This window comes from Scyliorhinus torazame, unplaced genomic scaffold, assembly GCF_047496885.1.
Source record: "Scyliorhinus torazame isolate Kashiwa2021f unplaced genomic scaffold, sScyTor2.1 scaffold_1052, whole genome shotgun sequence".
In the NCBI taxonomy this organism is placed as follows: domain Eukaryota; kingdom Metazoa; phylum Chordata; class Chondrichthyes; order Carcharhiniformes; family Scyliorhinidae; genus Scyliorhinus; species Scyliorhinus torazame.
The window spans coordinates 1-17,247 of record NW_027308779.1 but is presented as its reverse complement, the minus strand read 5'-3'; the positions used below and the strand labels follow the sequence as shown (position 1 = coordinate 17,247).

The 17,247-nt window shown below is 60.3% G+C and overlaps 1 protein-coding gene across 1 annotated transcript in view; it reads left to right on the top strand.

Annotated features, from left to right (window-relative positions):
- LOC140406946 (la-related protein 4-like) overlaps nucleotides 1-9,970 on the top strand; it is a gene marked incomplete at its 3' end in the record, with an annotated part of 31,959 nt that extends 21,989 nt beyond the window's left edge. The window contains exons 4-5 of the mRNA XM_072494785.1: nucleotides 5,860-5,950; nucleotides 9,834-9,970. Of these exons, the coding sequence (XP_072350886.1) occupies nucleotides 5,860-5,950; nucleotides 9,834-9,970 (228 nt within the window). The remainder of the gene's footprint in view (nucleotides 1-5,859; nucleotides 5,951-9,833) is intronic.
- Nucleotides 9,971-17,247: the final 7,277 nt, after the last annotated feature.

Genomic DNA, 17,247 nt, shown 5'->3' with positions numbered 1-17,247 from the left:
TGTATCAATCCCCAAACTAATCCCACTGCCCCGCTCTCTCCCCATAGCTCTGTATCAATCCCCAAATTTATCCCACTGCCCTGCTCTCTCCCCATAGCCCTGTATCAATCCCCAAACTAATTCCACTACCCCGCTCTCTCCCCTTCGCCCTGTATCAATCCCCAAACTAATCCCACTGCCCCGCTCTCTCCCCATAGCCCTGTATCAATCCCCAAACTAATCCCAATGCCCTGCTCTCTCCACATAGCCCTGTATCAATCCCCAAACTAATCCCACTGCCCCGCTCTCTTCCCATAGCCCTGTATCAATCCCCAAACTAATCCCACTGCCCCGCTCTCTCCCCATAGCCCTGTATCAATCCCAAACTAATCCCACTGCCCCTCTCTCCCCATAGCCCTGTATCAATCCCCAAACTAATCCCACTGTCCCGCTCTCTACCCATAGCCCTGTATCAATCCCCAAACTAATCCCACTGCCCCGCTCTCTCCCCATAGCCCTATATCAATCCCCAAACTAATCCCACTGCCCCGCTCTCTCCCCATAGCCCTGTATCAATCCCAAACTAATCCCACTGCCCCGCTCTCTCCCCATAGCCCTGTATCAATCCCAAACTAATCCCACTGCCCCACTCTCTCCCCATAGCCCTGTATCAATCTCCAAACTAATCCCACTGCCCCGCTCACTCCCCATAGACCTGTATCAATCCCCAAACTAATCCCACTGCCCCACTCTCCCCATAGCCCTCTGTCAATCCCCAAACTAATCCCACTGTCCCGCTCTCTCCCCATAGCCCTGTATCAATCCTAAACTAATCCCACTGCCCCGCTCTCTCCCCATAGCCCTGTATCAATCCCCAAACTAATCCCACTGTCCCACTCTCTCTCCACATAGCTCTGTATCAATCCCCAAACTAATCCCACTGTCCCACTCTCTCTCCACATAGCCCTGTATCAATCCTAAACTAATCCCACTGCCCCACTCTCCCCATAGCCCTCTGTCAATCCCCAAACTAATCCCACTGTCCCGCTCTCTCCCCATAGCCCTGTATCAATCCTAAACTAATCCCACTGCCCCGCTCTCTCCCCATAGCCCCGTATCAATCCTCAAACTAATCCCACTGCCCCACTCTCTCCCCATAGCCCCGTATCAATCCCCAAACTAATCCCACTGTCCCGCTCTCTCCCCATAGCCCTGTATCAATCCCCAAACTAATCCCACTGCCCCGCTCTCTCCCCATAGCCCTGTATCAATCCCCAAACTAATCCCACAGCCCCGCTCTCTCCCCATAGCCCTGTATCAATCCCCAAACTAATCCCAATGCCGCGCTCTCTCCCCATAGCCCTGTATCAATCCTCAAACTAATCCCACAGCCCCGCTCTCTCCCCATAGCCCTGTATCAATCCCCAAACTAATCCCAATGCCGCGCTCTCTCCCCATAGCCCTGTATCAATCCCCAAACTAATCCCACTGTCCCACTCTCTCTCCACATAGCTCTGTATCAATCCCCAAACTAATCCCACTGTCCCACTCTCTCTCCACATAGCCCTGTATCAATCCTAAACTAATCCCACTGCCCCACTCTCTCCCCATAGCCCCGTATCAATCCCCAAACTAATCCCACTGTCCCGCTCTCTCCCCATAGCCCCGTATCAATCCTCAAACTAATCCCACTGCCCCACTCTCTCCCCATATCCCTGTGTCAATCCCCAAACTAATCTCACTGCCCCGCTCTCTCCCCACAGCCCTGTATCAATCCCCAAACTAATCCCACTGCCCCGCTCTCTCCCCATAGCCCTGTATCAATCCCCAAACTAATCCCACTGTCCAGCTCTCTCCCATTAGCCCTGTATCAATCCCCAAACTAATCCCACTGCCCCGCTCTCTCCCCACAGCCCTGTATCAATCCCCAAACTAATTCCACTACCCCGCTCTCTCCCCTTCGCCCTGTATCAATCCCCAAACTAATCCCACTGTCCCGCTCTCTCTCCATAGCCCTGTATCAATCCCCAAACTAATCCCACTGCCCCACTCTCTCCCCATAGCCCCGTATCAATCCCCAAACTAATCCCACTGCCCCACTCTCTCCTCATAGCCCTGTATCAATCCCCAAACTAATCCCACTGTCCCACTCTCTCCCCATAGCCCTGTATCAATCCCCAAACTAATCCCACTGCCCCGCTCTCCCCATAGCCCTGTATCAATCCCCAAACTAATCCCACTGCCCCGCTCTCTCCCCATAGCTCTGTATCAATCCCCAAACTTATCCCACTGCCCTGCTCTCTCCCCATAGCCCTGTATCAATCCCCAAACTAATTCCACTACCCCGCTCTCTCCCCTTCGCCCTGTATCAATCCCCAAACTAATCCCACTGCCCCGCTCTCTCCCCATAGCCCTGTATCAATCCCCAAACTAATCCCAATGCCCTGCTCTCTCCCCATAGCCCTGTATCAATCCCCAAACTAATCCCACTGCCCCGCTCTCTTCCCATAGCCCTGTATCAATCCCCAAACTAATCCCACTGCCCCGCTCTCTCCCCATAGCCCTGTATCAATCCTCAAACTAATCCCACTGCCCAACTCTCTCCCCATAGCCCTTTATCAATCCCCAAACTAATCCCACTGCCCAACTCTCTCCCCATAGCCCTGTATCAATCCCCAAACTAATCCCACTGCCCAACTCTCTCCCCATAGCTCTGTATCAATCCCCAAACTAATCCCACTGCCCCACTCTCTCCCCATAGCCCTGTATCAATCCTCAAACTAATCCCACTGCCCCGCTCTCTCCCCATAGCCCTGTATCAATCCCCAAACTAATCCCACTGCCCAACTCTCTCCCCATAGCTCTGTATCAATCCCCAAACTAATCCCACTGCCCCGCTCTCTTCCCATAGCCCTGTATCAATCCCCAAACTAATCCCACTGCCCCGCTCTCTCCCCATAGCCCTGTATCAATCCTCAAACTAATCCCACTGCCCAACTCTCTCCCCATAGCCCTGTATCAATCCCCAAACTAATCCCACTGCCCAACTCTCTCCCCATAGCCCTGTATCAATCCCCAAACTAATCCCACTGCCCAACTCTCTCCCCATAGCTCTGTATCAATCCCCAAACTAATCCCACTGCCCCGCTCTCTTCCCATAGCCCTGTATCAATCCCCAAACTAATCCCACTGTCCCGCTCTCTCCCCATCGCCCTGTATCAATCCCAAACTAATCCCACTGCCCCGCTCTCTCCCCATAGCCCTGTATCAATCCCCAAACTAATCCCACTGCCCCGCTCTCTCCCCATCGCCCTGTATCAATCCCAAACTAATCCCACTGCCCCGCTCTCTCCCCATAGCCCTGTATCAATCCCCAAACTAATCCCACTGCCCCACTCTCTCCCCATAGCCCTGTATCAATCCCCAACTAATCCCACTGCCCCGCTCTCTCCCCATCGCCCTGTATCAATCCCCAAACTAATCCCACTGCCCCGCTCTCTCCCCATCGCCCTGTATCAATCCCCAAACTAATCCCACTGCCCCGCTCTCTCCCCATAGCTCTGTATCAATCCCCAAACTAATCCCAATGCCCTGCTCTCTCCACATAGCCCTGTATCAATCCCCAAACTAATCCCACTGCCCCGCTCTCTTCCCATAGCCCTGTATCAATCCCCAAACTAATCCCACTGCCCCGCTCTCTCCCCATAGCCCTGTATCAATCCCAAACTAATCCCACTGCCCCTCTCTCCCCATAGCCCTGTATCAATCCCCAAACTAATCCCACTGTCCCGCTCTCTCCCCATAGCCCTGTATCAATCCCCAAACTAATCCCACTGCCCCGCTCTCTCCCCATAGCCGTGTCAATCCCCAAACTAATCCCACTGCCCCCCTCTCTCCCCATAGCCCTGTATCAATCCCCAAACTAATCCCACTGTCCCACTCTCTCCCCATAGCCCTGTATCAATCCCCAAACTAATCCCACTGCCCCGCTCTCTCCCCATAGCCCTGTATCAATCCCAAAACTAATCCCACTGCCCCACTCTCTTCCCATAGCCCTGTATCAATCCCCAAACTAATCCCACTGTCCCTCTCTCTCCCCATAGCCCTGTATCAATCCCCAAACTAATCCCACTGCCCCGCTCTCTCCCCATAGCCCTGTATCAATCCCAAAACTAATCCCACTGCCCCACTCTCTCCCCATAGCCCTGTATCAATCCCCAAACTAATCCCACTGCCCCACTCTCTCCCCATAGCCCTGTATCAATCCCCAAACTAATCCCACTGCCCCACTCTCTCCCCATAGCCCTGTATCAATCCCCAAACTAATCCCACTGCCCCGCTCTCTCCCCATAGCCCTGTATCAATCCCCAAACTAATCCCACTGCCCCACTCTCTCCCCATAGCCCTATGTCAATCCCAAACTAATCCCACTGCCCCGCTCTCTCCCCATAGCCCTGTATCAATCCCCAAACTAATCCCACTGCCCCACTCTCTCCCCATAGCCCTGTATCAATCCCCAAACTAATCCCACTGCCCCGCTCTCTCCCCATAGCCCTGTATCAATCCCCAAACTAATCCCACTGCCCCACTCTCTCCCCATAGCCCTATGTCAATCCCAAACTAATCCCACTGCCCCGCTCTCTCCCCATAGCCCTGTATCAATCCCCAAACTAATCCCACTGCCCCACTCTCTCCCCATAGCCCTGTATCAATCCCCAAACTAATCCCACTGCCCCGCTCTCTCCCCATAGCCCTGTATCAATCCCCAAACTAATCCCACTGCCCCGCTCTCTCCCCATAGCCCTGTATCAATCCCCAAAATAATCCCACTGCCCCGCTCTCTCCCCATAGCCCTGTGTCAATCCCAAACTAATCCCACTGCCCCGCTCTCTCCCCATAGCCCTGTATCAATCCCCAAACTAATCCCACTGCCCCACTCTCTTCCCATAGCCCTGTATCAATCCCCAAACTAATCCCACTGCCCCGCTCTCTCCCCATAGCCCTGTATCAATCCCCAAACTAATCCCACTGCCCCACTCTCTCCCCATAGCCCTGTATCAATCCCAAACTAATCCCACTGCCCCGCTCTCTCCCCATAGCCCTGTATCAATCCCAAACTAATCCCACTGCCCCTCTCTCCCCATAACCCTGTATCAATCCCCAAACTAATCCCACTGCCCCGCTCTCTCCCCATAGCCCTGTGTCAATCCACAAACTAATCCCACTGCCCCGCTCTCCCCATAGCCCTGTATCAATCCCAAACTAATCCCACTGCCCCACTCTCTCCCCATAGCCCTATATCAATCCCCAAACTAATCCCACGGCCCCACTCTCCCCATAGCCCTGTATCAATCCCCAAACTAATCCCACTGCCCCGCTCTCTCCCCACAGCCCTGTATCAATCCCAAACTAATCCCACTGCCCCACTCTCTCCCCATAGCCCTGTATCAATCCCCAAACTAATCCCACGGCCCCACTCTCTCCCCATAGCTCTGTATCAATCCCCAAACTAATCCCACTGCCCCACTCTCTCCCCACAGCCCTGTATCAATCCCCAAACTAATCCCACTGCCCCACTCTCTCCCCATAGCCCTGTATCAATCCCCAAACTAATCCCACTGCCCCGCTCTCTCCCCATAGCCCTGTATCAATCCTCAAACTAATCCCACTGCCCCACTCTCTCCCCATCGCCGTGTGTCAATCCCAAACTAATCCCAATGCCCCACTCTCTCCCCATAGCCCTGTATCAATCCCCAAACTAATCCCACGGCCCCACTCTCCCCACAGCCCTGTATCAATCCCCAAACTAATCCCACGGCCCCACTCTCCCCATAGCCCTGTATCTTTGTGACTTTCATGTGACTGATTTGTCCCGCCCAGGTGATGATGGGGATTCGGCGGAGGAGCGGGCTCCCACGACCCAGGATTTACGCCATTGCTTGAGGAGACAGCTGGAGTTCTGTTTTTCTAGGTGCGAACCCCCCCACCCCTGTGCCCTCCCCCAGCGTTCCTGTCTCCGGGTGGGATAGGAGGGACACGGAGGGAGGGGGGAGGTCACGTCCGTTGCTCGATGATGATGAATTTAGTGCATGAGGGACTCGGGACATCCTGCGCTGAGTGCCTGGGCCTCTCTCTCTCTCTCTCTCTCTCTCTCTGTCTCTCTCTCTCTCTCTGTCTCGCTCTCTCTCTCTGTCTCTCTCTCTGTCTCTCTGTCTCTCTCTCTCTCTCTCTGTCTCTCTGTCTCTCTCTCTGTCTCTCTCTCTCTGTCTCTCTCTCTCTCTCTCTGTCTCTCTCTCTCTCTCGCTCTCTCTCTCTGTCTCTCTCTCTCTCTCTGTCTCGCTCTCTCTCTCTGTCTCGCTCTCTGTCTCTCTGTCTCTCTCTCTCTCTCTCTCTGTCTCTCTGTCTCTCTCTCTCTCTCTCTCTCTCTTCCCCCTCGTTCATCCCCAGTTCACTCTAAGGTGCAGTGTCCTCACCCAGTGACCATTGAGATTATGAGATCTGAGAGCATTCTGGACAGCGGTCAGTCTGGCCGGAGAGGTCAGGGGTCAGTCTGGCAGGAGAGGGTGGGGGTCAGTCTGGCCGGAGAGGTCAGGGGTCAGCCTGGTCGGAGAGGTCTGGGGTCAGTGTGGTCGGAGAGGGCGGGGGTCAGTCTGGCCGGAGAGGTCAGGGGTCAGCCTGGTCGGAGAGGTCTGGGGTCAGTGTGGTCGGAGAGGGCGGGGGTCAGTCTGGCCGAGAGGTCAGGGGTCAGTCTGGCCGGAGAGGGCGGGGGTCAGTCTGGCCGGAGAGGGCGGGGGTCAGTGTGGTCGGAGAGGTCTGGGGTCAGTGTGGTCGGAGAGGGCGGGGGTCAGTGTGGTCGGAGAGGGCGGGGGTCAGTCTGGCCGGAGAGGTCAGGGGTCAGTCTGGCCGGAGAGGTCAGGGGTCAGTCTGGCCGGAGAGGTCAGGGGTCTGTCTGGCCGGAGAGGTCAGGGGTCAGTCTGGCCGGGGAGGTCGGGGATCAGTCTGGCCGGAGAGGGTGGGGGTGAGTCTGGCCGGAGAGGGCGCGGGTCAATCTGGCCGGAGAGGTCAGGGGTCAGTCTGGCCGGAGAGGTCAGGGGTCAGTCTGGCCGGGGAGGTCAGGGATCAGTCTGGCCGGAGAGGTCAGGGGTCAGTCTGGCCGGAGAGGGTGGGGATCAGTGTGGTCGGAGAGGTCTGGGGTCAGTGTGGTCGGAGAGGGTGGGGGTCAGTGTGGTCGGAGAGTTCAGGGGTCAGTCTGGCCGGAGAGGGCGGGTGTCAGTCTGGCCGGAGAGGGCGGGGGTCAGTGTGGTCGGAGAGGGTGGGGGTCAGTCTGGCCGGAGAGGTCAGGGGTCAGTCTGGCCGGAGAGGTCTGGGGTCAGTGTGGTCGGAGAGGGTGGGGGTCAGTGTGGTCGGAGAGTTCAGGGGTCAGTCTGGTCGGAGAGGTCTGGGGTCAGTGTGGTCGGAGAGGGTGGGGGTCAGTCTTGCCGGAGAGGGCGGGGGTCAGTCTGGCCGGAGAGTTCAGTGGTCAGTCTGGCCGGGGAGGTCGGGGGTCAGTCTGGCGGGAGGGGGTGGGGGTCAGTCTGGCCGGAGAGGGCGGGGGTCAGTGTGGCCGGAGAGGGCGGGGGTCAGTCTGGCCGGCGAGGGCGGGGGTCAGTGTGGTCGGAGAGGGTGGGGGTCAGTCTGGCCGGAGAGGAAGGGGGTCAGTGTGGTCGGAGAGGGCGGGGGTCAGTCTGGCCGGAGAGGGCGGGGGTCAGTGTGGCCGGAGAGGGCGGGGGTCAGTGTGGCCGGAGAGGGCGGGGGTCAGTCTGGCTGGAGATGGCGGGGGTCAGTCTGGCCGGAGAGGGCGGGGGTCAGTGTGGACGGAGAGGGCGGGGGTCAGTCTGGCCGGAGAGGGCGGGGGTCAGTGTGGTCGGAGAGGGCGGGGGGTCACTGTGGCCGGAGAGGGTGGGGGTCAGTCTGGCTGGAGAGGCCGGGGGTCAGTCTGGCCGGAGAGGGTGGGGGTCAGTCTGGCCGGAGAGGGCGGGGGTCAGTCTGGCCCGAGAGTTCAGGGGTCAGTCTGGCCGGGGAGGTCGGGGGTCAGTCTGGCGGGAGAGGGCGGGGGTCAGTCTGGCCGGAGAGGGCGGGGGTCAGTGTGGCCGGAGAGGGCGGGGGTCAGTCTGGCCGGAGAGGGCGGGGGTCAGTGTGGTCGGAGAGGGTGGGGGTCAGTCTGGCCGGAGAGGGCGGGGGTCAGTGTGGTCGGAGAGGGCGGGGGTCAGTCTGGCCGGAGAGGGCGGGGGTCAGTGTGGCCGGAGAGGGCGGGGGTCAGTGTGGCCGGAGAGGGCGGGGGTCAGTCTGGCCGGAGAGGGCGGGGGTCAGTCTGGCCGGAGAGGGCGGGGGTCAGTGTGGCCGGAGTGGGCGGGGGTCAGTCTGGCCGGAGAGGGCGGGGGTCAGTGTGGTCGGAGAGGGCGGGGGGTCGCTGTGGCCGGAGAGGGTGGGGGTCAGTCTGGCTGGAGAGACCGGGGGTCAGTCTGGCCGGAGAGGGTGGGGGTCAGTCTGGCCGGAGAGGGTGGGGGTCAGTGTGGTCGGAGAGGTCTGGGGTCAGTGTGGTCGGAGATGTCTGGGGTCAGTGTGGTCGGAGAGGGCGGGGGTCAGTCTGGTCGGAGAGGGCGGGGGTCAGTGTGGTCGGAGAGGTCTGGGGTCAGTGTGGTCGGAGAGGGCGGGGGTCAGTCTGGCCGGAGAGGGCGGGGGTGAGTATGGCCGGAGAGGGCGCGGGTCAGTCTGGCCGGAGAGGTCAGGGGTCAGTCTGGCCGGAGAGGTCAGGGGTCAGTCTGGCCGGTGAGGTCGGGAATCAGTCTGGCCGGAGAGGTCAGGGGTCAGTCTGGCCGGAGAGGTCAGGGGTCAGTCTGGCCGGAGAGGGCGGGGGTCAGTCTGGCCGGAGAGGGTGGGGGTCAGTCTGGCCGGAGAGGGCGGGGGTCAGTCTGGCCGGAGAGGGCGGGGGTCACTCTGGCCGGAGAGGGCGGGGGTCAGTCTGGCCGGAGAGGGCGGGGGTCAGTCTGGCCGGAGAGGGCGGGGGTCAGTGTGGTCGGAGAGGGCGGGGGTCAGTCTGGCCGGAGAGGGCGGGGGTCAGTCTGGCCGGAGAGGGCGGGGGTCAGTCTGGCCGGAGAGGGCGGGGGTCAGTCTGGCCGGAGAGGGTGGGGGTCAGTCTGGCCGGAGAGGGTGGGGGTCAGTCTGGCCGGAGAGGGTGGACGGTCAGTCTGGCCGGAGAGGGTGGGGGTCAGTCTGGCTGGAGAGGGCGGATGGTCAGTCTGGCCGGAGAAGGCGGGGGTCAGTGTGGCCGGAGAGGGCGGGAGTCAGTCTGGCCGGAGAGGGCGGGGGTCAGTCTGGCCCGGAGAGGGCGGGGGTCAGTCTGGCCGGAGAGGGCGGGGGTCAGTCTGGCCGCAGAGGGCGGGGGTCAGTCTGGCCGGAGAGGGCGGGGGTCAGTCTGGCTGGAGAGGGCGGGGGTCAGTCTGGCCGGAGAGGGCGGGGGTCAGTCTGGCCGGAGAGGGCGGGGGTCAGTCTGGCCGCAGAGGGCGGGGGTCAGTCTGGCCGGAGAGGGTGGACGGTCAGTCTGGCCGGAGAGGGTGGGGGTCAGTCTGGCTGGAGAGGGCAGATGGTCAGTCTGGCCGGAGAAGGCGGGGGTCAGTGTGGCCGGAGAGGGCGGGGGTCAGTCTGGCCGGAGAGGGTGGGGGTCAGTCTGGCCGGAGAGGGCGGGGGTCAGTGTGGCCGGAGAGGGCGGGGGTCAGTCTGGCCGGAGAGGGCGGGGGTCAGTCTGGCCGGAGAGGGCGGGGGGGTCAGTCTGGACGGACTGGGCATCTCAGCTTGTGTCTCTGTTCCTGTTTCAGGGAGAATTTGTCCAAGGATCTCTATCTGGTCTCACAGATGGACAGTGACCACTTTCTGCCAATTTGGACAATCGCAAATATCGACGGCATCAAGAAGCTGACCACAGACCTGGAGCTCATCACTGAGGTCCTGAGATGTAAGCACGGTCCTCAATTTATACAGAGTAAAGCTCCCTCTACACTGTCCCCATCAAACACTCCCAGGACAGGTACAGCACGGGGTTAGATACAGAGTAAAGCTCCCTCTACACTGTCCCCATCAAACACTCCCAGGACAGGTACAGCACGGGGTTAGATACAGAGTAAAGATCGCTCTACACTGTCCCCATCAAACACTCCCAGGACAGGTACAGCACGGGGTTAGATACAGAGTAAAGCTCCCTCTACACTGTCCCCATCAAACACTCCCAGGACAGGTACAGCACGGGGTTAGATACAGAGTAAAGCTCCCTCTACACTGTCCCCATCAAACACTCCCAGGACAGGTACAGCACGGGGTTAGATACAGAGTAAAGCTCCCTCTACACTGTCCCCATCAAACACTCCCAGGACAGGTACAGCACGGGGTTAGATACATAGTAAAGCTCCCTCTACACTGTCCCCATCAAACACTCCCAGGACAGGTACAGCACGGGGTTAGATACAGAGTAAAGCTCCCTCTACACTGTCCCCATCAAAAACTCCCAGGACAGGCACAGCACGGGGTTAGATACAGAATAAAGCTCCATCTACACTGTCCCCATCAAACACTCCCAGGACAGGTACAGCACGGGGTTAGATACAGAGTGAAGCTCCCTCCACACTGTCCCCATCAAACACTCCCAGGACAGGCACAGCACGGGGTTAGATACAGAATAAAGCTCCATCTACACTGTCCCCATCAAACACTCCCAGGACAGGTACAGCACGGGGTTAGATACAGAGTAAAGCTCCCTCTACACTGTCCCCATCAAACACTCCCAGGACAGGTACAGCACGGGGTTAGATACAGAGTGAAGCTCCCTCCACACTGTCCCCATCAAACACTCCCAGGACAGGTACAGCACGGGGTTAGATACAGAGTAAAGCTCCCTCTACACTGTCCCCATCAAACACTCCCAGGACAGGTACAGCACGGGGTTAGATACAGAGTAAAGCTCCCTCTACACTGTCCCCATCAAACACTCCCAGGACAGGTACAGCACGGGGTTAGATGCAGAGTAAAGCTCCCTCCACACTGTCCCCATCAAACACTCCCAGGACAGGTACAGCACGGGGTTAGATACAGAGTAAAGCTCCCTCCACACTGTCCCCATCAAACACTCCCAGGACAGGTACAGCACGGGGTTAGATACAGAGTAAAGCTCCCTCTACACTGTCCCCATCAAACACTCCCAGGACAGGTACAGCACGGGGTTAGATACAGAGTAAAGCTCCCTCTACACTGTCCCCATCAAACACTCCCAGGACAGGCACAGCACGGAGTTAGATACAGAGTAAAGCTCCCTCCGCACTGTCCCCAGCAAACACTCACAGGACAGGTACAGCACGGGATTAGATACAGAGCAAAGCTCCCTCTACACTGTCCCCATCAAACACTCCCAGGACAGGTACAGCTCAGGGTTAAATACAGAGTAAAGCTCCCTCTACACTGTCCCCATCAACCACTCCCAGGACAGGTACAGCACGGGTTAGATACAGAGTAAAGCTCCCTCGACACTGTCCCCATCAAACACTCCCAGGACAGGTACAGCACAGGGGTAGATACAGAGTAAAGCTCTCTCTACACTGTCCCCATCGAACACTCCCAGGACAGGTACTGCACGGGGTTAGATACAGAGTAAAGCTCCCTCTACACTGTCCCCATCAAACACTCCCAGGACAGGTACAGCACGGGGTTAGATACAGAGTAAAGCTCCCTCTACACTGTCCCCATCAAACACTCCAGGACAGGTACGGCACGGGGTTAGATACAGAGTAAAGCTCCCTCTACACTGCCCCCATCAACACTCCCAGGACAGGTGCAGCACGGGGTTAGATACAGAGTAAAGCTCCATCTACACTGTCCCCCATCAGACACTCCCAGGACAGGTACAGCACGGGGTTAGATACAGAGTAAAGCTCCCTCTACACTGTCCCCATCAAACACTCCCAGGACAGGTACAGCACGGGGTTAGATACAGAGTAAAGCTCCGTCTACACTGTCCCAATCAAACACTCCCAGGACAGGTACAGCACGGGGTTAGATACAGAGTAAAGCTCCCCCTACACTGTCCCCATCAAACACTCCCAGGACAGGTACAGCACGGAGTTAGATCCAGAGTAAAGCTCCCTCCGCACTGTCCCCATCAAACACTCCCAGGACAGGTACAGCATGGGGTTAGATACAGAGTAAAGCTCCCTCTACACTGTCCCCGTCAAACACTCCCAGGACAGGTACAGCACGGGGTTAGATACAGAGTAAAGCTCCCTCTACACTGTCCCCATCAAACACTCCCAGGGCAGGTACAGCACGGGGTTAGATACAGAGTAAAGCTCCCTCTGCACTGTCCCCATCAAACACTCCCAGGACAGGTACAGCACGGGGCTAGATACAGAGTAAAGCTCCCTCTACACTGTCCCCATCAAACCCTCCCAGGACAGGTACAGCACGGGTTTAGATACAGAGTAAAGCTCCCTCTACACTGTCCCCATCATACACTCCCAGGACAGGTACAGCACGGGGTTAGAGACAGAGTAAAGCTCCCTCTACACTATCCCCATCAAACACTCCCAGGACAGGTACAGCACGGGGTTAGATACAGAGTAAAGCTCCCTCTACACTGTCCACCTCAAACACTCCCAGGACAGGTACAGCACGGGGTTAGATACAGAGTAAAGCTCCCTTTACACTGTCCCCATCAAACACTCCCAGGACAGGTACAGCACGGGGTTAGATACAGAGTAAAGCTCCCACTACACTGTCCCCATCAAACACTCCCAGGACAGGTACAGCACGGGGTTAGACACAGAGTAAAGCTCCCTCTACACTGTCCACATCAAACACTCCCAGGACAGGTACAGCACGGGGTTAGATACAGAGTAAAGCTCCCTCTACACTGTCCACATCAAACACTCCCAGGACAGGTACAGCACGGGGTTAGATACAGAGTAAAGCTCCCTCTACACTGTCCACATCAAACACTCCCAGAACAGGTACAGCACGGGGTTAGATACAGAGTAAAGCTCCCTCTACACTGTCCCCATCAAACACTCCCAGGACAGGTACAGCACGGGGTTAGATACAGAGTAAAGCTCCCTCTACACTGTCCCCATCAAACACTCACAGGACAGTTACAGCACGGGGTTAGATACAGAGTAAAGCTCCCTCTACACTGTCCCCATCAAACACTCCCAGGACAGGTACAGCACGGGGTTAGATACAGAGTAAAGCTCCCTCTACACTGTCCCCATCTAACACTCGCCGCACTGTGGAAGGGTCAGTGCTAAGGGAGCGCCGCACTCTCGGAGGGTCAGTGCTGAGGGAGCTCCGCACTGTGGGAGGGTCAGTGCTGAGGGAGCTCCGCACTGTGGGAGGGTCAGTGCTGAGGGAGTGCCGCACTGTGGGAGGGTCAGTGCTGAGGGAGCGCCGCACTGTGGGAGGGTCAGTGCTGAGGGAGCTCCGCACTGTGGGAGGGTCAGTGCTGAGGGAGCTCTGCACTGTGGGAGGGTCAGTGCTGAGGGAGCTCCGCACTGTGGGAGGGTCAGTGCTGAGGGAGCTCCGCACTGTGGGAGGGTCAGTGCTGAGGGAGCTCCGCACTGTGGGAGGGTCAGTGCTGAGGGAGCTCCGCACTGTGGGAGGGTCAGTGCTGAGGGAGCGCCGCACTGTGGGAGGGTCAGTGCTGAGGGAGCTCCGCACTGTGGGAGGGTCAGTGCTGAGGGAGCTCCGCACTGTGGGAGGGTCAGTGCTGAGGGAGCGCCGCACTGTGGGAGGGTCAGTGCTGAGGGAGCGCCGCACTGTGGGAGGGTCAGTGCTGAGGGAGCTCCGCACTGTGGGAGGGTCAGTGCTGAGGGAGCTCCGCACTGTGGGAGGGTCAGTGCTGAGGGAGCCCCGCACTGTGGGAGGGACAGTGCTGAGGGAGCGCCGCACTGTGGGAGGGTCAGTGCTGAGGGAGCGCCGCACTGTGGGAGGGTCAGTGCTGAGGAGCGCCGCACTGTGGGAGGGTCAGTGCTGAGGGAGCGCCGCACTGTGGGAGGGTCAGTGCTGAGGGAGCGCCGCACTGTGGGAGGGTCAGTGCTGAGGGAGCGCCGCACTGTGGGAGGGTCAGTGCTGAGGGAGCTCCGAACTGCGGGAGGGTCAGTGCTGAGGGAGCGCCGCACTGTGGGAGGGTCAGTGCTGAGGGAGCGCCGCACTGGGGGAGGGTCAGTGCTGAGGGAGCGCCGCACTGTGGGAGGGTCAGTGCTGAGGGAGCGCCGCACTGTGGGAGGGTCAGTGCTGAGGGAGCTCCGCACTGTGGGAGGGTCAGTGCTGAGGGAGCTCTGCACTGTGGGAGGGTCAGTGCTGAGGGAGCTCCGCACTGTGGGAGGGTCAGTGCTGAGGGAGCTCCGCACTGTGGGAGGGTCAGTGCTGAGGGAGCTCCGCACTGTGGGAGGGTCAGTGCTGAGGGAGCTCCGCACTGTGGGAGGGTCAGTGCTGAGGGAGCGCCGCACTGTGGGAGGGTCAGTGCTGAGGGAGCTCCGCACTGTGGGAGGGTCAGTGCTGAGGGAGCGCCGCACTGTGGGAGGGTCAGTGCTGAGGGAGCTCCGCACTGTGGGAGGGTCAGTGCTGAGGGAGCTCCGCACTGTGGGAGGGTCAGTGCTGAGGGAGCCCCGCACTGTGGGAGGGACAGTGCTGAGGGAGCGCCGCACTGTGGGAGGGTCAGTGCTGAGGGAGCGCCGCACTGTGGGAGGGTCAGTGCTGAGGGAGCGCCGCACTGTGGGAGGGTCAGTGCTGAGGGAGCGCCGCACTGTGGGAGGGTCAGTGCTGAGGGAGCGCCGCACTGTGGGAGGGTCAGTGCTGAGGGAGCGCCGCACTGTGGGAGGGTCAGTGCTGAGGGAGCTCCGAACTGCGGGAGGGTCAGTGCTGAGGGAGCGCCGCACTGTGGGAGGGTCAGTGCTGAGGGAGCGCCGCACTGGGGGAGGGTCAGTGCTGAGGAGCTCCGCACTGTGGGAGGGTCAGTGCTGAGGGAGCTCCGCACTGTGGGAGGGTCAGTGCTGAGGGAGCTCCGCACCGTGGGAGGGTCAGTGCTGAGGGAGCGCTGCACTGTGGGAGGGTCAGTGCTGAGGGAGCGCCGCACTGTGGGAGGGTCAGTGCTGAGGGAGCTCCGCACTGTGGGAGGGTCAGTGCTGAGGGAGAGCCGCACTGTGGGAGGGTCAGTGCTGAGGGAGCTCCCCGCACTGTGGGAGGGTCAGTGCTGAGGGAGCGCCGCACTGTGGGAGGGTCAGTGCTGAGGGAGCGCTGCACTGTGGGAGGGTCAGTGCTGAGGGAGCGCCGCACTGTGGGAGGGTCAGTGCTGAGGGAGCTCCGCACTGTGGGAGGGTCAGTGCTGAGGGAGCGCCGCACTGTGGGAGGGTCAGTGCTGAGGGAGCGCCGCACTGTGGGAGGGTCAGTGCTGAAGGAGCTCCGCATTGTGGGAGGGTCAGTGCTGAGGGAGCGCCGCACTGTGGGAGGGTCAGTGCTGAGGGAGCGCCGCACTGTGGGAGGGTCAGTGCTGAGGGAGCGCCGCACTGTGGGAGGGTCGGTGCTGAGGGAGCTCCGCACTGTGGGAGGGTCAGTGCTGGGGGAGCGCCGCACTGTGGGAGGGTCAGTGCTGAGGGAGCGCCGCACTGGGAGGTTCGGTGCTGAGGGAGCGCCGCACTGTGGGAGGGTCAGTGCTGAGGGAGCTCCGCACTGTGGGAGGGTCAGTGCTGAGGGAGCGCCGCACTGTGGGAGGGTCAGTGCTGAGGGAGCGCCGCACTGTGGGAGGGTCAGTGCTGAGGGAGCGCCGCACTGTGGGAGGGTCAGTGCTGAGGGAGCTCCGCACTGTGGGAGGGTCAGTGCTGAGGGAGCTCCGCACTGGGAGGTTCGGTGCTGAGGGAGCGCCGCACTGTGGGAGGGTCAGTGCTGAGGGAGCGCCGCACTGTGGGAGGTTCGGTGCTGAGGGAGCGCCGCACTGTGGGAGGGTCAGTGCTGAGGGAGCTCCGCACTGTGGGAGGGTCAGTGCTGAGGGAGCGCCGCACTGTGGGAGGGTCAGTGCTGAGGGAGCTCCGCACTGTGGGAGGGTCGGTGCTGAGTGAGCGCCGCACTGTGGGAGGGTCAGTGCTGAGGGAGCGCCGCACTGTGGGAGGGTCAGTGCTGAGGGAGCGCCGCACTGTGGGAGGGTCAGTGCTGAGGGAGCGCCGCACTGTGGGAGGGTCAGTGCTGAAGGAGCTCCGCATTGTGGGAGGGTCAGTGCTGAGGGAGCGCCGCACTGTGGGAGGGTCAGTGCTGAGGGAGCGCCGCACTGTGGGAGGGTCAGTGCTGAGGGAGCGCCGCACTGTGGGAGGGTCAGTGCTGAGGGAGCGCCGCACTGTGGGAGGGTCGGTGCTGAGGGAGCTCCGCACTGTGGGAGCGTCAGTGCTGGGGGAGCGCCGCACTGTGGGAGGGTCAGTGCTGAGGGAGCGCCGCACTGGGAGGTTCGGTGCTGAGGGAGCGCCGCACTGTGGGAGGGTCAGTGCTGAGGGAGCTCCGCACTGTGGGAGGGTCAGTGCTGAGGGAGCACCGCACTGTGGGAGGGTCAGTGCTGAGGGAGCGCCGCACTGTGGGAGGGTCAGTGCTGAGGGAGCGCCGCACTGTGGGAGGGTCAGTGCTGAGGGAGCTCCGCACTGTGGGAGGGTCAGTGCTGAGGGAGCTCCGCACTGGGAGGTTCGGTGCTGAGGGAGCGCCGCACTGTGGGAGGGTCAGTGCTGAGGGAGCGCCGCACTGTGGGAGGGTCGGTGCTGAGGGAGCGCCGCACAGTGGGAGGGTCAGTGCTGAGGGAGCGCCGCACTGTGGGAGGGTCAGTGCTGAGCGAGCTCCGCACAGTGGGAGGGTCAGTGCTGAGGGAGCGCCGCACTGTGGGAGGGTCGGTGCTGAGGGAGCTCCGCACTGCGGGAGGGTCAGTGCTGAGGGAGCGCCGCACTGTGGGAGGGTCAGTGCTGAGGGAGCTCCGCACTGTGGGAGGGTCGGTGCTGAGTGAGCGCCGCACTGTGGGAGGTCAGTGCTGAGGGAGCGCCGCACTGTGGGAGGGTCAGTGCTGAGGGAGCGCCGCACTGTGGGAGGGTCAGTGCTGAGGGAGCGCCGCACTGTGGGAGGGTCGGTGCTGAGGGAGCTCCGCACTGTGGGAGGGTCGGTGCTGAGTGAGCGCCGCACTGTGGGAGGGTCAGTGCTGAGGGAGTGTTTGGTGTGGTCATCATCGGG